Raw genomic sequence first — 19,170 nt, forward strand, 5'->3', positions numbered from 1 at the left:
GTAGATACTGTGGTTATGACAGTTGTTGTTCATCAATAATGAGAACCTCCATTTAAATTGGAGAGGATTTGATCAGGTTACTGTCATGTACTATGATCTCAAACCTTTGTTCTTCTTGCAAAGAACTAACACTTGAAATATGTTTAATGAAAGATATCACAGAGTCTTCAGTAAAGACTGATGAAACCTCTGTGTCTCTGTTAGTATCATCAAGATCTATCTCAGCAAGTAGTCTCTAACCAACTAAATGTTGTTTCTGAGTGGTGAATATAATTCAAGAATTATGACACTTGATTTTTGGCAACATTTGAGATAAGAATTCAAGTGTTTCAGTTGTAAGAAGAAATTTAAGATGTAAGATATATGAAATTATAGATTGAGTGTGGACAACTTTCTTGATAAGAAAAGAAAGTTTCAAAAGATTTTGTATTGTAAGCAACAGTCAAAGATTATAACTCTTAGCGATTAAGAATTAAGTCTTTCTTAAATTTCCTTTTCAAACAGCATTTACTTTCTCTAGTGCTCAATATGTATTATAGTGATCATATAAAACTCAAATAGAAATTAGTTTAATCACATGCACTATGAAAAATATATTATATTTAGCATGCAGTACTAATTTAACATTCAATCATTTAGGAACATTTAAGCACACATACAAGAAATTAATCAAGAACTCATGTAATAAAGCAAAAGAAGATAGAAAATTTTATTCATTAGACAATGAAAAAGAAAAGTACAAGACAGAGACAAGAAAATAGCCATAACAAGAACTAGACTATTCCTAGAATATATCCTAACTTTCTCTTGTTCATCTCTTCTTGCTTCCTGAGAGATCGGCGGTGATAAATTCGCAAGATAGTCTTTGCAAGAGAGATAATTTTCTCTTGCAACTCAAGTTTCTCTCGTTCAGCCTCTTCGGCTAAGTGTTCATCCTTGAGAGTGATTTCCATCTGAAATAGTTGAAGATCAACTCGCTGAACACTTGACAACTCCTCGTAAACTGAGGATGGAACTTCATGAGAACTGAAGATTTGATCATTAATCTTGACTCTTCTTCCCCAGGGATCATAATAGACATGACCATTTTCAAACTTGAAAGCTGAATGGTAAATTCTAGCAATATTATGAGTACAAAACAAACGTTGAGTCATGAACATTTCAGAAGATGAGGAGTTGAGTTCAAGAAATCTTGAAATAGAAGTGATTGAGGTGACAACTCAGTGAGAAATTTTGAGAGTGAAGGATTGTATCTATAGAAAGGAAGATGGAAACTGAAGAGACTCTTTGATTCACCATGCAATAATTAGACATAATAAGCATACACGATTACGCGTATCTAGGCAAGCAAAAAGTAATCTCTCTCTTCATATTCGTATTCCCAATGTAAATACTCAATTATCAACAGATACTTGCATCAGTAGCTAACCCAATTAATCAATTAAAAGATATTCCACTCACTCAATGATTATTTAAAAATACTGTTATCAATTTATTCTGAATAAATTCAAAATAATCAATGAAGTATAACAGTCAATCAAGGTTTGACTATTATCAGTATCTTAATTACTAGTATCAGGATTTATCAACTACTAATATAAACTATTAGTCAAAACAAGTTTAACTAAAAACAGAGTTTATAAGCAAATCGGTAGTTCAACATGCAATTTTCACATAAGATTATTTAGCACAGTTTGTATGTTATCATGGCATCAAGCATTTAGCATAAGAATTAGTATCTAACAAGTACTGATAAATAATAAGATACCATGTTTCAAAAATATTAGCAGACTTAATATCAGAGTTTGAGAACTTCCATGTAATCATTACCAATTCATTCGCCAATCTTGTGAATGTGACTTCACAGAGAGGCTTGGTGAATATATCTGCTACTTGCCGATCTGTTGGAACAAAGATCAATTCCACTATACCAGATTCCACATGTTCCCTTATGAAATGGTATATGATACTGATGTGCTTAATGATAGAATGTTGCACTGGATTTCCTGTCATTGCAATAGCACTTTGATTATCATAATATATAGGAATAGAAAAATAGTATAACCCATAATCCAGTAATTGATTCTTCATCCATAGAATCTGAGCACAACAGCTTCCTGCATCAATGTATTCTGCTTCTGCAGTTGTAGTGGAAATTGACTTTTATTTCTTGCTATACCAAGAAACCAATCTGCCTCCGAGAAATTAGCAGCTTCTAGAATACTTTTCCTGTCTAGTTTGCATCCTGCAAAATCAGCATCTGAATATCCAATTAGCTTAAAGTATGAATCTCTAGGATACCATAATCTCAGATTCATAGTGCCTTTGAGATACTTGAAGATTCTCTTTATAGCTAATAGATGAGGTTCTCTAGGGTCAGCTTGGAACCTTGCACAGAGACAGGTAGCATACATGATATCAGGTCTACTAGTAGTCAGATATAGGAGTGATCCAATCATACCTCTGTAGTTAGTTATATCTACTGAAGAACCAGTATTTAAATCTAACTTGGTTGTAGTGGCCATAGGAGTTGATACAGTTGAGCAGTCCTGCATTCCAAATCTTTTCAGTAAGTTCATGTTGTCTTTGGATTGATTTATGAAGATTCCTTCATTAGTCTGTTTGACTTGTAACCCCAGAAAGTAACTCAATTCTCCCATCACACTCATTTGATACTTGGACTACATTAGCTTTGCAAATCTCTCATAGAATTTATCATTAGTAGATCAAAAAATATCTATATCTGTACTAATAACAATACCTTACCATGGTATTTATAAAAGAGAGTTTTATCAATTGTACCTCTTGTGAAACCACTCTCTAGCAAAAATAGAGCAAGTGTTTCATAACAGGCCCTTGAAGCTTGCTTCAATCCATAGAATGCATTATCCAGTAAGTAGAAATGATCTGGATACTTTGGATCAATGAACCCGGGAAGCTGTTCAATATAAACTTCCTCTGTGAGTTCTCCATTTAAGAATGCACTCTTCACATCCATTTAAACCACCTTAAACTTCTTGTGAGCAGCATAGGTAAGAAAGATCCTTATTGCCTCTAGCCTTGCAACTAGAACAAATATCTCATCATATTCAATGCCTTCTTGTTGTGAGTAACCGTTTGCAACCAGTCTTGCTTTGTTCCTTGTAACAATGCCCTCACTGTCAGTTTTGTTTATGAACACCCACTTTATGCCAACTATAGATCTATTTTTTGGTCTTGGCACAAGAGTCCAGAATTTATTCCTTTCAATTTCATTGAGCTCTTCATGCATTGTTATGACCTAGTCAGCATCTTGTACAGCTTCTTCAACCTTTTTATGTTTAGATTGAGATAGAAAAAAATAGTAGAGACATTCATTCTGAGTGGCTTTTCTTGTTCTTACACCACTGTCATGGTTTCCAATGATCAAGTCAGGTGTGTGTGACTTAGACCATTTTCTTGTTGATGGAAGTTGACTGCTAAAAGAAGAACCTCCCCCTTTATCCATGAATTCTATGTTATTTCTTTGAGTAGTACCACTGTTTTTCCTGATGCTCCACCTGAATCAGTGTTCTCATAGTTATCAGCATTTGGCTCATCAGAGTTTGAGAAAGATGAGGCTGATGATCATTTTACTGATGTTTCTTGAGTTGAATCACTTGAAGTAGTCTCTGGATTTGTGTCATGTTGCTCCCTCTTAACATATGCTTCAGTGTCGGAAGAATTTCCATTATTCTGTAGAACTTCAGAGCTTTGAATGATATCAAGACTTACTGTATCAGAGTCAGGATTTAAAAGTTCAGCATAAGGTACTTCATTTTCAAATCTCCACTTGTCATGGTCATCTGCATCTTCTAGACCTGTTATATTCTTGTCATCAACAGATACATATATAGACTCCATGGCTATTCTTGTTCTCATATTGTAAACTCTGAAGGCTTTTATAGTCAACTGATATCCTACAAATATTCTTTCATCAATATTCAGATGAAACTTGGTAAGCTGCTCCGGTTGAGTTTTGAGAAAAAAACACTTATAACCAAATATATGAAAGTATTTCAAATTTGGATTCTTCCCTTTCACCATCTCAAATGGTGTTTTTCTATGCTTGTTGATCAATGTTGCATTTTGTGTAAAGCAAGCAGTTTGCACAGCCTCAGCCTAAAAGTAGGTAGGCAATTTTGCTTCTTCCAGCATAGTTCTTGCAGCTTCTATCAAAGTTCTATTCTTTCTTTCAACAACTCCATTTTGTTGTGGAGTTCCAAGAGCAGAAAACTCTTTTTTTATCCTCTTGAGTTTGCAGAACTCTTCCATAGATCTATTCTTGAATTCAGTTCCATTATCACTTCTGATGATCTTCACTTTGTATGTTGATCCTTTCTCCAGCTCCCTCCCCTGATCAAGAAAAATGGATGGAGATTCATCCTTGGTGTGCAGAAAATTCACCCATGTGTATCTTGTAAATTTATCAACAATCACAAGTACATACCTCTTCTTGGAAATAGACATAACATTTATAGGACCAAAGAGATTAACATGAAGTAGATGATATGGTTCAAGAATTGAGGATTCGGTTTTACTCTTGAAAGATGTCTTTCTTTGTTTGGCTTTCTGGCATGAATCACATAAGCCATCATGAGTAAATACTGCATTGGGCAATCCTCTTACAAGATCTTTCCTCACAAGTTCATTGATATTGTTGAAGTTCAGGTGAGAAAGTCTTTTATGCAAGTTCCAGCTGTCTTTCACTGATGCTCTACTTAGTAGACAAACTTCTGAGTTATCAGTTCTTGTGGAGACCCTGGCTTCATACAAACTACCATGTCTCACACTAGTCAATGTGACAATTTCACAATGCTCCTTATAAAAATTGACATGGTAATCTTTGTCACAGATTTGACTCACACTGATCAGATTATGCTGGAGTTCTGTAAACAGAGCTATATTTTCAATGATGACATTTCTAACTCTGATTTTTCCATATCCCAAGATTTATTCTAAGTTTTCATCTCCATAAGAAATGCTTGGGACAGCCTTCTCCTCAAATTCTAATAACAGGGATTTATAACCAGTCATATGTCCTGAGCATCCACCGTCCAAGACTAGAGCATTCCTCCTGTCACCCTGTAATCGGTAATTTGAATCAGTTTATATTTTTAAGGACCCAGACTTGCTTTGATCATTTGGTCTTTTTAAGTTTATTAACATATGCAGCAGAAGACTTCGTATCAGAGTTTATGTTAACATTCTTAGTATCAGTATTTATACATGCAGAAACTGATTTTGCTTTAACTAAAGAGGGTTTCAGTTTATAAAAATCATAATACAAACTGTGATACTCTTTACATGTATAAATAGAGTGCCAAATATTACCACAATGAAAACAAGGATTTTGTGGTTTATATCTAGTTGTTTTATTCCTAAGCTCTGATTTAGAAGGAACAATTTTATCTCTTTATTCTTCCTGTAAGAATTAGCAAGATGATTAGTGCTACCACAGTTTGAACAGGACTTTCTAGGTGCATTAGGCGGGGTTACATAGTTTCCATTCTTATTAAGACATGCCTTGTCATTCCTATTTTTCCTAGACCTTTTCCCCTTGTCTTTCATTTATAAATCCTTTAGCTTTTGTTTAAACTGCTTCTCAGTCATTGAACCAATATTTACTGAGTTTGTGTGAACTTGTTCACTCTTTTCAGTAATTAAGTTTGATCTAGGTGTTAAGTTAGCACTAGGATTAAACTTAATGGTCTTTATTTGAACCTTGTTCAATTTGACCTGACTATCAGTTTTTATTGGTTCTGTTTTCTCAGTTTATTCTCCACTTTTCTTATCCGAATTAGATCTAGCTGAATATCATAATCCTGATCCCCAACAATCCTTTTCTAAGATTTCCTGAGTTGTCTTTCCTGAGTTAGTCCAAAGTTTAATGGTTTCTCTCTCTTTAGCTAACTTATTTTCTAGATAAGCATGTTTTTTTAACAATTTTTCTTTAACATAAACATCATTATCTCTTTCTTTTCGAAATTTTAGCTTGGAAAATAGCTCAATTTCTAGGTAATCATTCTTTTCTTAAGCACAGAGTTTTCACTCTTGATTTTATTGTTCTATAAGGTTTGATCCCTAAAACAAACATGCAGAGTCTTATAAAATAATCTTAATTCATAGATATCATCAGTATCAAATTCAAGAGTAGACTGGGGAACCTTCAATTCAACAGTGTTGGTCTCAGCATCAACATTTTCCATGAGAGGATAATTGATCTCATCATCTGAGTCTGATGAATCATCTCAGTTTCTCTTCTTTGAGATCAAAGCTTGTTTCTTCTCAGCTCTAGGATTTTTACAGTCAGCTGCAAACTGTCCAAGTCCATCATAGTTGTAACATCTCTCTTTTGACTTGTCAGGTTTTCCAGATCTAGCTTCCTTTCAATCAATATCTCTTCTGTTGTTCCTCTTTTCAGAGTTTGAGGAACTAGAGCCTTTTCTGGAAAATCTTCTCCCTTTCTTGAAGTTTCTGTAGACCATCTTCTTGAAACTTTTAACCAGTAGGACAGCCATTTGATCCATATCTTCATTGTTGTTATGATAACTAATAGTATCTGATTCAGTATCTGGATTTGAGTCATTATCAGAATTTGATGATTCAGTATCTGACTTAGCAATCATGGCTTTCCCTTTGGAGTAGCTTTTCCTCCTAGCTTTCTCCTTTGGCTTCTCTTTAACTTTGAGTGCAACTGGTATTGATTTTGATCATTTCCTCTTGCTCCTTTGCTCCATCTCTAGTTCATGAGTTTTAAGAACTCCATAGATGTAACACCCTCCAAATCCGGGGTATAAATCTGGGGTATTACAAACACTAACTACTTACTGAACCTGTACAATTATAATATAAATATATAGAATTACCCCGTACTACTACTACTCAGGATCTTTTCAAGGTTAAGGATTGAAAACAAGAACCACTTACCAACTTTATTAGAACGACTCTAAACAAACTGTCTTACAAACTCTCTTTATTACAAACCTGTTTTCTATTCAAAATTTTAAACTAAACATCTCTTATTCAAATTATAACTTCCACTTATCCTGTTACACCTTCTCTGGAATCTCAAAACTCTCTTCTGGGATAGGGACAAACACTATTAGAATTTGAGGGTCCGGCAGGTTGACCCGCTTCTTGACTACTCGGGTTCTGATGGGTTTCATTCTCAACCTTAACTAAAAAACAAGGTGAACACCAATAATAGGGGTGAGTCAAAATTGCTCAACAAGCCTACAACAATATATATATAGTGTAAAGATAGAAGGATAAATGAATCGGTGATCCGCTGGTTTGAACAACCATCTATTTCTGTAAGGAATAATGAATGCAATTACTGGCGAGTATCAATTGAACGAGACTGGACACAATAAGCAACATATGCACTATAACCTGCTGATCAGTCAGGATACAGCGCAGATCTATACCCAACTGTATAGACCCCACCAACATATCGGGTACCCAGGCACTATGGCCTAATAATCAAAGGTCCGGTTTATACCCAACCGGTATCATAACCATCTAGTCCATAGCTTAGCATCCCGAACAATCGGTATGTTTTTGATGTATCCCAACATCAAGATATATCAGAATATATGTATATCAGTGTATAATTATTGGAATATGAATATAGGATTCAATGAATTGGGAAAAATCAAGAATTGAAATGAAATAGAAATAAGGGATCAATAATTGTATATCAGTGTTTGTGAACAAGAATTATCAAGGTGTAATTGTCATGAAAGGTTGGAAGCGATTCACAATTCTGAACTTAGAATAGGGGAAAAACTTTCCTGGTATACGACTTGCCTCGTGTAGTTCACAACTTCCTATCTCCGGCTTGATTCGCCTCGCTGGTGCTGAATATATCAAAGAAAGATACTCATTTAATCAACTTATATCATATGCATATCTTATACTTATACCATGTAATCCTTATCGTCTACCCACATGATCTAATCTGACTCGTATATAATTATCTAACACATAGAGTTCACATAATCACGTATATCATATAGTACATAAGGCACATAATTAAATTAGACTTATAAATATCTTTAAAATCAATAGTAAACCTATATTCATATTAACAAACACTATCTGACTCGATTCTTAATTTTTCGGGATTTATTGGACTCATTTTTATCAATAATAGGTCTATAAACAATTAATTATCATAAGCCGACTCGCTCTCGAAAGAATCATGATTATAATTATTTTTAATGGAATCAGGTCATTTTTCTGAGTCTAATGGTCTTCGTTTCGCTTAAATTGGATAGACGGTTTAATTATTACACCAAAAATAAGATTTAATCAATTATTAATCAATTATAATTAATTAATCACAACTAATTAAACCTTAATTATATTTTTAAATAATTAATTAAGAATTATTATATTTTAAGATAATTATTCCCTAATTTTGAAATTAATTAAAATTTATTACAAATTATCTAATTAAATCGATTACTTATAATTAATTAATCGATACGTATAAATATTACGTAATATGAACATACGTAAATAAATAAATCGATACTCGTACGTCAAATTCCTAAAATTTGGAACGCAACTCGAATAATTACGAGTCACTCGCTTAAATCGATCAATTATCGAACCATTAATCAATTTAATTAATTAATCCTTAATTATTGAATATTTAATTTAATAATAAATGATAAATACTTAAGTAAATAAATAGATAAATAATTAAATCAATCAATAAATAATTACATTTTCGAATTTCTCAATTAATAAAATAATTTAGAAATTATTTACAAAATAATTAAGATTTTAGAATATATTATTTATTGGATTTTCTAATTAAATAAACAAATTTTTTGGATTTTATAAAATTAAAAGTAAATAAGAAATTATTAAAAACAGTTTTCAAAAATCTGTTTAACCAAAATCAGAATCAAAACCGGGTTAAAAATAAAACAAACGGGTCGGGTCTGGGTTGTAAGAACAACCCACCGGTGTTCTTCACAACCCAGAATCCGGCGAACTTCCGTCGACCGGATTCCGGCTAAATCGGAATGAAATGCTACAATTGGTAGAGGGTTTTCACTCCTCAGCCTTCCAGGAACACAGATCCACCGTCTTCTTCTACCCCTGTCGCCTGGATCGTCTTCTCCGGCCAGAAATGTAGCTTACGCCGGCGACCTTCAACCAACTCCGACGAGCTCGATTTCCAGTCAAAACAGGCATCGTTTGGATCGATGCTTTATGGGTTTTCATTCAGAATTTTACCAGGAACATAACTACACTAGCATCTCAACCTAATAACCCATGGAATGATATATCCGATCAAATCAACTCAATTTCCGGCCAAAAATCAAAATAACGATTCCATACACGAAAAGTAGCAAATAATAGCTTAAAATAAAGCTTATAACTTCTAGAATATAATCCTTATAATCCAAATAACCTCAGGTTCTTGTAAAATCAAAAACGAATTCAATAAAACTTGCATAAACCCTAAAATAAGAACTAACACTTAAATCAATCGTTTGATAAAGTAAATGGCATAAATCAATTGCAAACAAGCATATGAAACTATTCCAATCATCAATTTCATCCTATAACCCCGCAATCAAAAACCCCCAATTTCAATACATGAACCCTAAATTACGAATTGAAAATCTAAGCAACAAAAAATGAAATTGATGGTATGAGAAGAAAGTAGAGATCATAAGCTTCGTTTTGGTTACTCACATGATCAATTTGGATAACAGAATCACAGTCAAATCTGGGGTTGAATTCTTATGTTTTTCTTCACCAACACTAATATTTTTTTATTTTTTATTTTTTAATAATTAACTAATTAATAATTAACAATAAATCATCTATTTATACTAGCTAAAATAATACCCCTAAATAAAATCAAGGCCCTAATTATACATCTACTAAAATTATTTGGCCCCAATTTTCATAATTTTTAGGTATCAATTATGAATTGTTAAATATCCAATAAATACAAAATATATGTCAAAAATTCCCAAAAATTGTGAATAATACAAAAATACAAAAAAATGATATTTGATAATTTCATGATCCTATAAAAATAAAAATATGATTTTTGTGGGGTTTTGACACCCAAAGAGGCTCGGAAAATCATTTTTCGCGAAATAGGAAAATTTGTAAAATATCTAGATGTTCACAATATCGATATGGCATAGGCCATACATGGAAAAATAGGGCCCATGATTTTGTTTGAAATATTGGCTTTTAAAACACTGTTTGGGTTGTACCGCTTTTGATATAAAGACATTTAACTTATAATAAAACACTTGATAAATACCCGAAACACATTCTGATTGAAACAGATAACACATAGCACCTGACAACTAGGATTTTATGACTCAACACACTTAACCACATAATAATACACATAAATCATCTTTATTAAAATATAATACAAGCGTAATTTCTCGGTCGTTACAATAGATATCATCTAGAGGTGTGATGTCAAGTTCATGTGACTTTAAAGTCCCACTTTTCAGGTTGAGCAAAAAGGAACTTCAAGTTTGAGTCTTCCAAATCATATTCTTTTTTGATAATGGATAAGTCATTCAGTAACTTTTGAAATCTTTCATAGATCTCAGTTAAGGATTCATTATCCCTTGAGTCAAAGTGCTCATATTCTTGAGTAAGCACTGTCCTCCGATTTTTCTTGATAGCAGTCGTACCTTGACACTTTACTTCTAAAGCATCCCATATCTCTTTTGGACATAACACTATCAAGACTATTGGACATAACACTATCAAGACTGCTTTTCAGGATATGTCTAACCTTAGCATCTTTCATGATAGACGAGATATCTTCAGGAGTGTAGTCCTTCATGTCTTTGTCTATCATCTTCTATGGTTCTCTTGCAACCGAAACAGCTACCTTCATTGGTTTATGAGGACCATCATAGATACTGCTTAAGTATTCAGGATCTGTGGCTTCCAAACACATGGCCATCCTGACTTTCTAGATTAGATATTCATGTACTTTTAGGATGGGCACCTTGATTACTTCATACCTACTCATGTTGCTGCTTATCTGTGATGTGGATGGGGGTTGTGGCTTCGGATCCAGATTTTGTGTTTTTTCTTCTCCTTTATCTGACATGGTTGATAAATCTTCAGTTCTTAAACTTTTTGTACATTAACAGCAAGCTCTGATACTAATTGTTAGTCCCTTAATCAACTGTAGAGGGGGGGGTGAATACAGTTAATATGATCAACTAGACACAGCTTCAACGGAATCAACAGTTTTTATATCAATCTTATAAAAACATATTACACAAGTACTCTCTCGAAAGGATGAACAAATATCCTTGAGAGCTGCTAGGTTATGCGAAAGATATAACAATGTCGCAAAGCTTATAACATGAACCTAAACTATGCTTTATATAGAGCACAGCTACCAATGTATAAGGAATCTTATTCTATTAACAACAAGGAAACCTATACTATTGCTTCTGAGATAAAGTCCTCCACCGACTTGAAATTCATGTTTACTTTTCCTCCTCAAAGATCAACTAATGTGACAAATACTGATTTCATCATCCGTTGACATCATCATTCGTTGATACCATTATCCGTCGAAAATCAACATCCGTTGATGCTTGTAATCATCATCCGTTGATGCTTCTGATAGTTTCTTTTTTATATCATCAATTGCTCCTAACAGTATGTATGGAAAAATGTTAGTTTTTTATTTACACTACTGTTAATAAAGTAAGATTAAGTTATATGTGTATGTGTGTGTCAGCATGTAAATTATCGTATGTTACATTTCGTAATAAATTACGATGTTTTTAATTATTTATAAGCTAAATATCTTATTTATGTACATGTATAATCATTATTAACATCTAGTGAGATAATTGATTACTTAAATAACATGCATTTATAATTATTCAAAAATTAAAATTATGTAATCAATAAATTGCAATAATTTATATATGGTCTTCAAATTATCACTGACAAATGATCCATATCTATTTTTTACGCAACCGAGTATCAATCATAGTTTTAACATAAAAATAAATTATGTTAGGTCACACACACTGTAGAGGGGGTGAATACAGTGTATAGCACAATCAAATCGAACTTTAATAACTCAAGTAACAGAAAACAAACTTTATTCAAAATGATAAACTCTATTACAGTATGGAACTATCCTCTCTCAGTGATGAACAAATATCACGAGAGCTGCTAGGGTTACAATGAATAATCTTCTCGATAATGATAACACTTATAGTGTAAACCCTATGTATGTGTTTATATACTACACAGTTACAAGATAATCGCTAATTGATATGGAATATAATTCTGCTTCCTAAAATATATCAATCAGATATCTTTTCTTCCAAGTATTTTATTCTTCATAGAATTCCATCTTCATGCATATCTCTTCTTATGTTTTGTCTCGATCTTCTCTTCCAGTAAATCAGCTGCTTTCCTTATCTGAACGTTTCCTTTAAGTCCTGATATTATCTTCTGATAGATATCTTCTGAACCTTAAGTACTGATAACTTAAGTTTTGACTTCAGTATAAGTGCTGATTTCAGTTAAGTACTGATTTGTCCTGTTTAAGTAAGATCTGAAAACTAAACATAAATCATATTAGACATGACATTATCAAATATATCTAACAAATTATATATTGTAAAGCCTTATTATTGATATTCATGATTTTTTTTCAAGAATTCGAAGGAAAAATTGTAATTATATCGTTATTTAAACTATTTTTAAGTTTCTTTCATTACGATCTAATATTTCTTTATTTAATAATTTGATAGCATTGTATACTATTCTCCTAAAATTAAATATTTTTCAATTCGATAAAGTTTTATAAATACCAGTTGAACTGGTTAATTCCTTCAAGTTATTGAACAATATATATTTTTTGTTTAAATAGTATAAAATTTATTGAATCAAATGCTACAATATAGTATAAATATAACTTTTATTTGAATAATTCAAAATATTAAAATAATTCAAAATATTTGTACAATATTATCTTGATCAATGATTATTGCTTATCTCAAAGAAGTCTTTTTAAAAAGTTAGTTTTTTTAAGTTAAAAATGAAAACTAAATCGATTTAATATATTATCGTAGTTTTAACAAACCTCGTGAGATCTCATATCAACTTTTGAATATTTTTAAAATTGGGACAAGTCCCAAAAATAATAATTCGCTGCGACTAAATTTAGTAATTTTAATACAAATAATCAATTGATTTGATCCTATAAAGACCCCAAACGCATTAATTATATTAACATAAGATATTAAAAAGCTTCACATTATTGGTAAGATATTCTAGCTGAGTTTGTAATTTAAATTTACTAAATTTAGAATGTGACGATATTTTTCGGCATGGTCATGTAGTCAAATTTCGAGTATTTTTTTAACAATGGTCCAAGTTCTAATTTAAATTTGAAATAAATTAGAATGTATTGACTCATTATAATTTGAACTTATCTAAATATGTAATAACAATATAAAATTATTAAAAAAAACAATATGAACTATTTATATATAAGCGCTTCTACTTTCAATATTTTATTTAAAAATTATATATGTACATTTTAATTACTTTTTATAATAAAAATATGTTAAAAATATATAAGATATATTTTCAAACTAAAAAATAATTAATAAATAAAATAATAATCTATTTATGTACTATGTCTAACTTTATGTCTGAAATTCAATTCTTTAAAATTAACTGTATAAATATTCAAGTAACTATCTTTTTTGTTTGCAAAATTCAAGTAACTATCTTTAAAATTAAATACAATATTCATTTATTATACTTATTATGTGTATGATGAAAAATAAATATAACAATGAGAAAAAGGGATATAAGATTAACCTGAGATAAGCATACATGTTATATCAGGTTAAAACAACAAAACCACCCGCATTGCACTCATCTTTTCAAAATAACTCATTTTATTAAAAAGAAAAATCAAAAACTCTGCATCTCCAGTTGCTTTAAAACTCTGCATATGGATTTTCCAAATGTGATTCAATCCCATTAACAACTCACTTATTGCAGCCTCTGTCTTTTCTTGGTTTGCAAAATACAGAGTTTGTAACAATATATCATTTTTCTTTGGCATCATGTTTTATTTCCCAAAGCTCCTCTCACTTTGCCATTTAATCATATTATGTGCTAGTGGCTACCACCACCCCAAACTCTTTTTTCTTTTCTTTTTTTGGTGCATTTTAACTAGCTATTGGATCATGTTTATCTTTTGGCTTCCGGAAGTCTAATTTTCTGTTAATTGTTTACTGCAGACAGAATACATAGATTAAAATGATATCTTCTATTTATCTCCTTGAAAGTAACAGTTATGTATGATTTTCACTAGTTTGTAGAAGAGTTGCAAATGTTCTTCCCTACATTAGAGTTTAAATAGTCATTTTAGAGCTTACTGCTGATTGGGAAATTATGGAATTTAACTTTAGACAGATTACACTTATCAGCATTAAGATAAGTATCGTGAATGAAAAACTGATAGCGATAAAGAACTTGCAAGTGTTGCTTCCCTACAGAACAGGAGGGCACGGGTATATGGCGGTCTTGTGTACACATTACATGGGTAGACCTTTGAGCAACCATACATTCTTATTTAAATTGTTTACTCCTGGTACTCCGTCCCAACAAATATATTAATGAGTTGGGGCAAGGTGGGAACTTATCCTGGTTTGCTACCCGGAACTTATCCTACCTACAATATTTCTCTACTTGTGTGTGATTGGCTTATGGAACTACCAGTTCAGGCCCCGAAAGCCTCCTCATATGGATGCACGAATTTCACAGGCTGAGAATGTACATCCAGATGAGCTAGATGAGGAATTTGATACATTTCCATCTTCTCAGCCTACAGACCTAATTAGGATGAGGTATGATCGGATGCGTAGTGTAGCCGGAAGAGTTCAAACAGTACTCGGAGATTTAGCTACACAAGCAGAGAGCTCTGTCAATACTTAGCTGGAGGGATTCAAGAGCAATAACCATTTTCATTATATTTGCTCTAATGTGGGCAACCTTATTTTACCTTACTCCTTTTAAGGTCATTGCAGTGCTTCACGGGCTGTACTGATTGCGCCATCCTAAGTTCGAAAACAAGATGCCTTCTATAACTGTCAATTTCTTCAAAAGACTGCCACTTATTCTTAGGGTTGAGACCACCACCATTAGAAACATTGATGTTGTTTCTTTCCAGTTATCTTTAGAATGAGACGATGATTTTTTCTAAATACAACCATCTAAAAGGGAAGGTCTTCATAATATATTACTCTGTTATTTGGGATTCCCACTAATGCAGGTGTTTAAGACAAACTTAGCCCTTCGCATAGCATCACACTATGATGTTTATCCAATTGTGTTGTATATCTTGTTACACCACATTCAACCAAGTTCATCGTATTTCTATGCAAAACCATACATACTACTTTTTGTCCACACCGGATCAGACCGGATCAGATTCACTAGGACTAGGTTACGAGAATAAAATTAATAGCAATGACTAGAGTAGAGTAACTGAACATTCTAAACAAAACACATATTTCTAGGGAAGATAGAGTGGAATCAGTAACTTCTTTTTTTTGCTAAAGAATCGATAACTTTTATGTCTTGTGTTCCCTGTCTATATGAATATCACATTGCTCCAAATCATGTTGTGATTAGGAATTAAATCCACATCAAACCCATGTATATAAAACTTTAACTTGCTGGAGTTTCTGCACTGCAGATCCATTCAAATGAATTTGTTGTCAACTCTGGAACTACAACTAATAGTATTGAAACTGCGGGCCTGTACTTAGCAACTAATGTGGCTGTAGCCCCACCATATAAATAGATTTTGGAAGAACATCAGATATATATCAAAGGGGACGGGTCTACAACAACTGTTTGTTGTACACTTGAATTTAACAAACACTTTTGCAGCCGTTGATCTGGGATTGGAGGGCTGGATCATTGGGGGACCGCGGAAATTTTCAGCGGTCGGTCAGGACGGACCGCGGAAAATTTCTGCGGTTGGTACTGCTCCCTTATCCCCAACTGCTCCCTTATCCCCAACATTCCAGCAGATCCTCATTTCACCACACAAAAACATCAAAATTTCAAAAAAAAATCTACTCTCCAAGTTTATATTTTAGGCGATTTTGGGACATTTTCATCAAGAAATTCAAGTTGTTTTGTCAATTCAAGGTATATTTCTTGTCTTAAATTTCACATTTTCATGGCGGATAAATTATTTGCTCGTATGTTTCGTCATAAACGTCAAAATGAAAAAAAAGAGGCTATTGATTGTAGTTTACATCTTGATAGTTTAAATAGTAGTAAAGAACCAAAAACCCCTGTATATGTTGAAGATGATGATTTTGTAGATAGAAATGAGGAATTTATTAATTTAGATGACGATTTGGTTGATGTTGAAGATGAAAGTGATGGAAATGAGGTTGAAAATGAGGTTGAAAATGATAGTGATAATGTTGAGGGTGAGGATGAAGATGATAATGTAGAGGATGCAAATTTGTATGAAAATGTTGATGGGGGGAGTTCCATATTTGAATCAAATTTTTCAAAGTGTGGATGAGGCCGGTCATTTTTTTAGGGCTTATGCTTTACGAAATGGATTTGCTATTAAAATTCAAGCTAGCCATCGTAATAAAGACAACGAGATATATGGTTGTTTATATGTTTGTAGGCTTTATGGAAAAAGTGTCGTCGCCGAGAGTAGTCAAAATAAACGGCGTAGAGAGGTTCTTCCTAAAAGCGAGTGCAAGGTGAGGATGTATGTCAATTATCAAAAGAAAAAACGTCACTGGGAGGTAACTAGCCTTGAATTGGTACACAACCACGGTCTTGTTTCCCCTAGTAAGATGAATTTGGTACAACGAGAAAGACATGTCAACACCGCGACCCGTAGTTTGATTAAAACGCTTTATGGTTCGGGGGTTCGTAATTATCAAGTGATGAATGTGATTGGTAACATTCATGGAGGTAATGACAAAATTGGTTTCAATGTTCAACATGTTAGGAATGTGTTAAGAGACGAGAGGAAGAAAAGGTTTGAGATTAGTGACGCCCAAGCGGGGTTGGACTTGTTGCATAGGTTGAATGAAGAAAGTGGTTCTAAATATTTTATTAGGACCAAAGTCGATGAAGAGAATCGCTTGAAGTGTCTAGTATGGATTGATCCGAGATGTATAATGGCTTACCAAAATTTTGGCGATGTTATGGCTTTTGATACCACTTATCGGATAAATAGGTATGCAATGCCATTTGTCCCATTTACCGGAGTCAATCATCATTATCAATCGGTAATTTTCGGGTTTGCATTGATGCGGGATGAACACGCGTCGACTTTTAAGTGGATTCTCCGTACTTGGCTTGAAGGTGTGGGGAATAATCCTCCATTGACTATAATCACGGATCAAGATCAAGCCATGGCAAGCGCTATTGCGGTTGTACTCCCGAATACTACCCATTTATTGTGTTCTTGGCACATTAGTCAAAAATTCCCGGAGAAATTAGCTCATTATTATTCGGCTTTTCCGGAATTCAAGACGGACTTCAACAATTGCATTTATAAATCTCTCACCGAATGTGTTTTTGAAGCTAGATGGGCGTCGTTTGTGGAAAAGTATCACTTGCAAGATCATAAATGGTTAAAGGGGTTATATGAGTTGAAGCACAAGTGGATTCCTGCATATACTAGAAACAAATTTTTGGCGTTTCAAAATAGTACATCGAGGAGTGAGGGGATGAATTCTTTCTTTGATAAGTATGTGAGTTCGGCAACGGGTTTGAAGGAATTCATTGAAAATGCCCAAAAAGCATTGGCAAGGCAATTCATGAGGGAGAAGGAAGAAGATTATGTCACCATTAATCTAAAACGTCCCATGAAATTGCATACCACATTAGAGTATCATGCTTCTTGTATCTACACTAAGGAAATGTTTAGAAGATTTCAAGATGAATTGGTTGAGTCTTCAAAATACTTTGTTGAAAAAGACCGACGAGCTAGTGAAGAAGGGGAGAGAATGGGGGATGTTTATACGTACTATAGTTGTTATAGGCCCATGTCCGATCCTACGAGAAGAAATGTTTATTTTGTGGCATTCGAGAAAGCAAGCTCTTTGGGAATGTGTACGTGTAGAATGCTTGAACATTCGGGGCTACCTTGTAGACACCTATTGGCGGTCTTCACTAAGAAACGGGTTTCGGAAATTCCCCCGTATTACATAAACCGGAGGTGGACAATGCATGCCAATAGAGTTGATGGTGTGTTGCCTTACAATTTGGATGTTGGACAAAGTCATGAGATGACCTCAACCGATCGATTTAATAGCATGACAATGTTAACCATGAGTTTTTGTCAAAGTAGCATTGCATCCAAGGAACGGTATGATTATGTCGTTGGAGTGATGAATCGAGAAATACCAATTCTCGAAAAAATGAGCGTTGATGGAATTAAATCTTACGAAAGCAATTCGCAAGCTCCAAATGCAAGTGCTCATGAAGAAACAATTCTTGACCCTATTATGTCCCAAACTAAAGGGAGGAAGAAGGACGTTCGTTTCAAAAGTTCAATAGAATCGATTGGTAAAAAGGAGAAGCCGCCAAGAAGGTGCACTTATTGTCAAATGGAAGGCCATGATAAAAGGAAGTGTGCTAGTAGACTAGAAGATCTTAAAAATGTTCAAGAATCGCAATATAATTAGTGGTGTACCATTTTGTAACCGAATGTTGTAATCTTTAAATGGATTTGAATTTTAAGTGTTTAACATTGCTTTCTTTTTGGTTATGTTTTATTGTCATATAATTGCCAATTATTGTCATATAATTGTGTTTTATTGTGATAGGTAACATGACTAGCGAGTATAGTGGTGAGAACAACTCCGATCATAGTTGTGATTCGGTTTCCCACGTTAGCAACACATTCTCGGACTCCCTACCAAGCGACTCGTGGTATGAGGACAATGACGAGGAAGATGTGGTCTCACCAACCTTTAGTGAGATGGAAGATGCATGTGCCGAGTTGATGCCCCTTGTGGACAATGACGAGCCACCCCATGTGGAGGAAGAGGAAACGGACTTGTACCCACCCGATGAGGAGGCTTATAGGGC

The 19,170-nt window shown here is 33.4% G+C and overlaps 1 protein-coding gene and 1 pseudogene across 1 annotated transcript; both read left to right on the forward strand.

Annotated features, from left to right (window-relative positions):
- The first annotated feature begins 14,478 nt into the window (after window positions 1–14,478).
- LOC141679506 (multiple C2 domain and transmembrane region protein 6-like) lies at window positions 14,479–15,271 on the forward strand (annotated as a pseudogene).
- A 1,309-nt stretch (window positions 15,272–16,580) lies between these two features.
- On the forward strand, window positions 16,581–18,764 carry LOC141679508 (protein FAR1-RELATED SEQUENCE 5-like). Its single transcript, XM_074485991.1, has one exon. It carries the CDS (start codon window positions 16,581–16,583, stop codon window positions 18,762–18,764), a length of 2,184 nt encoding a protein of 727 aa, XP_074342092.1.
- The last annotated feature ends 406 nt before the right edge of the window (window positions 18,765–19,170 follow it).

Source organism: Apium graveolens, chromosome 8 (genome assembly GCF_009905375.1).
Source record: "Apium graveolens cultivar Ventura chromosome 8, ASM990537v1, whole genome shotgun sequence".
NCBI lineage: Eukaryota > Viridiplantae > Streptophyta > Magnoliopsida > Apiales > Apiaceae > Apium > Apium graveolens.

Excerpts from the sequence above, each read along its gene's own strand:
- LOC141679508 (XM_074485991.1), top strand. The coding sequence starts at position 16,581 with ATGTTGATGGGGGGAGTTCCATATTTGAATCAAATTTTTCAAAGTGTG.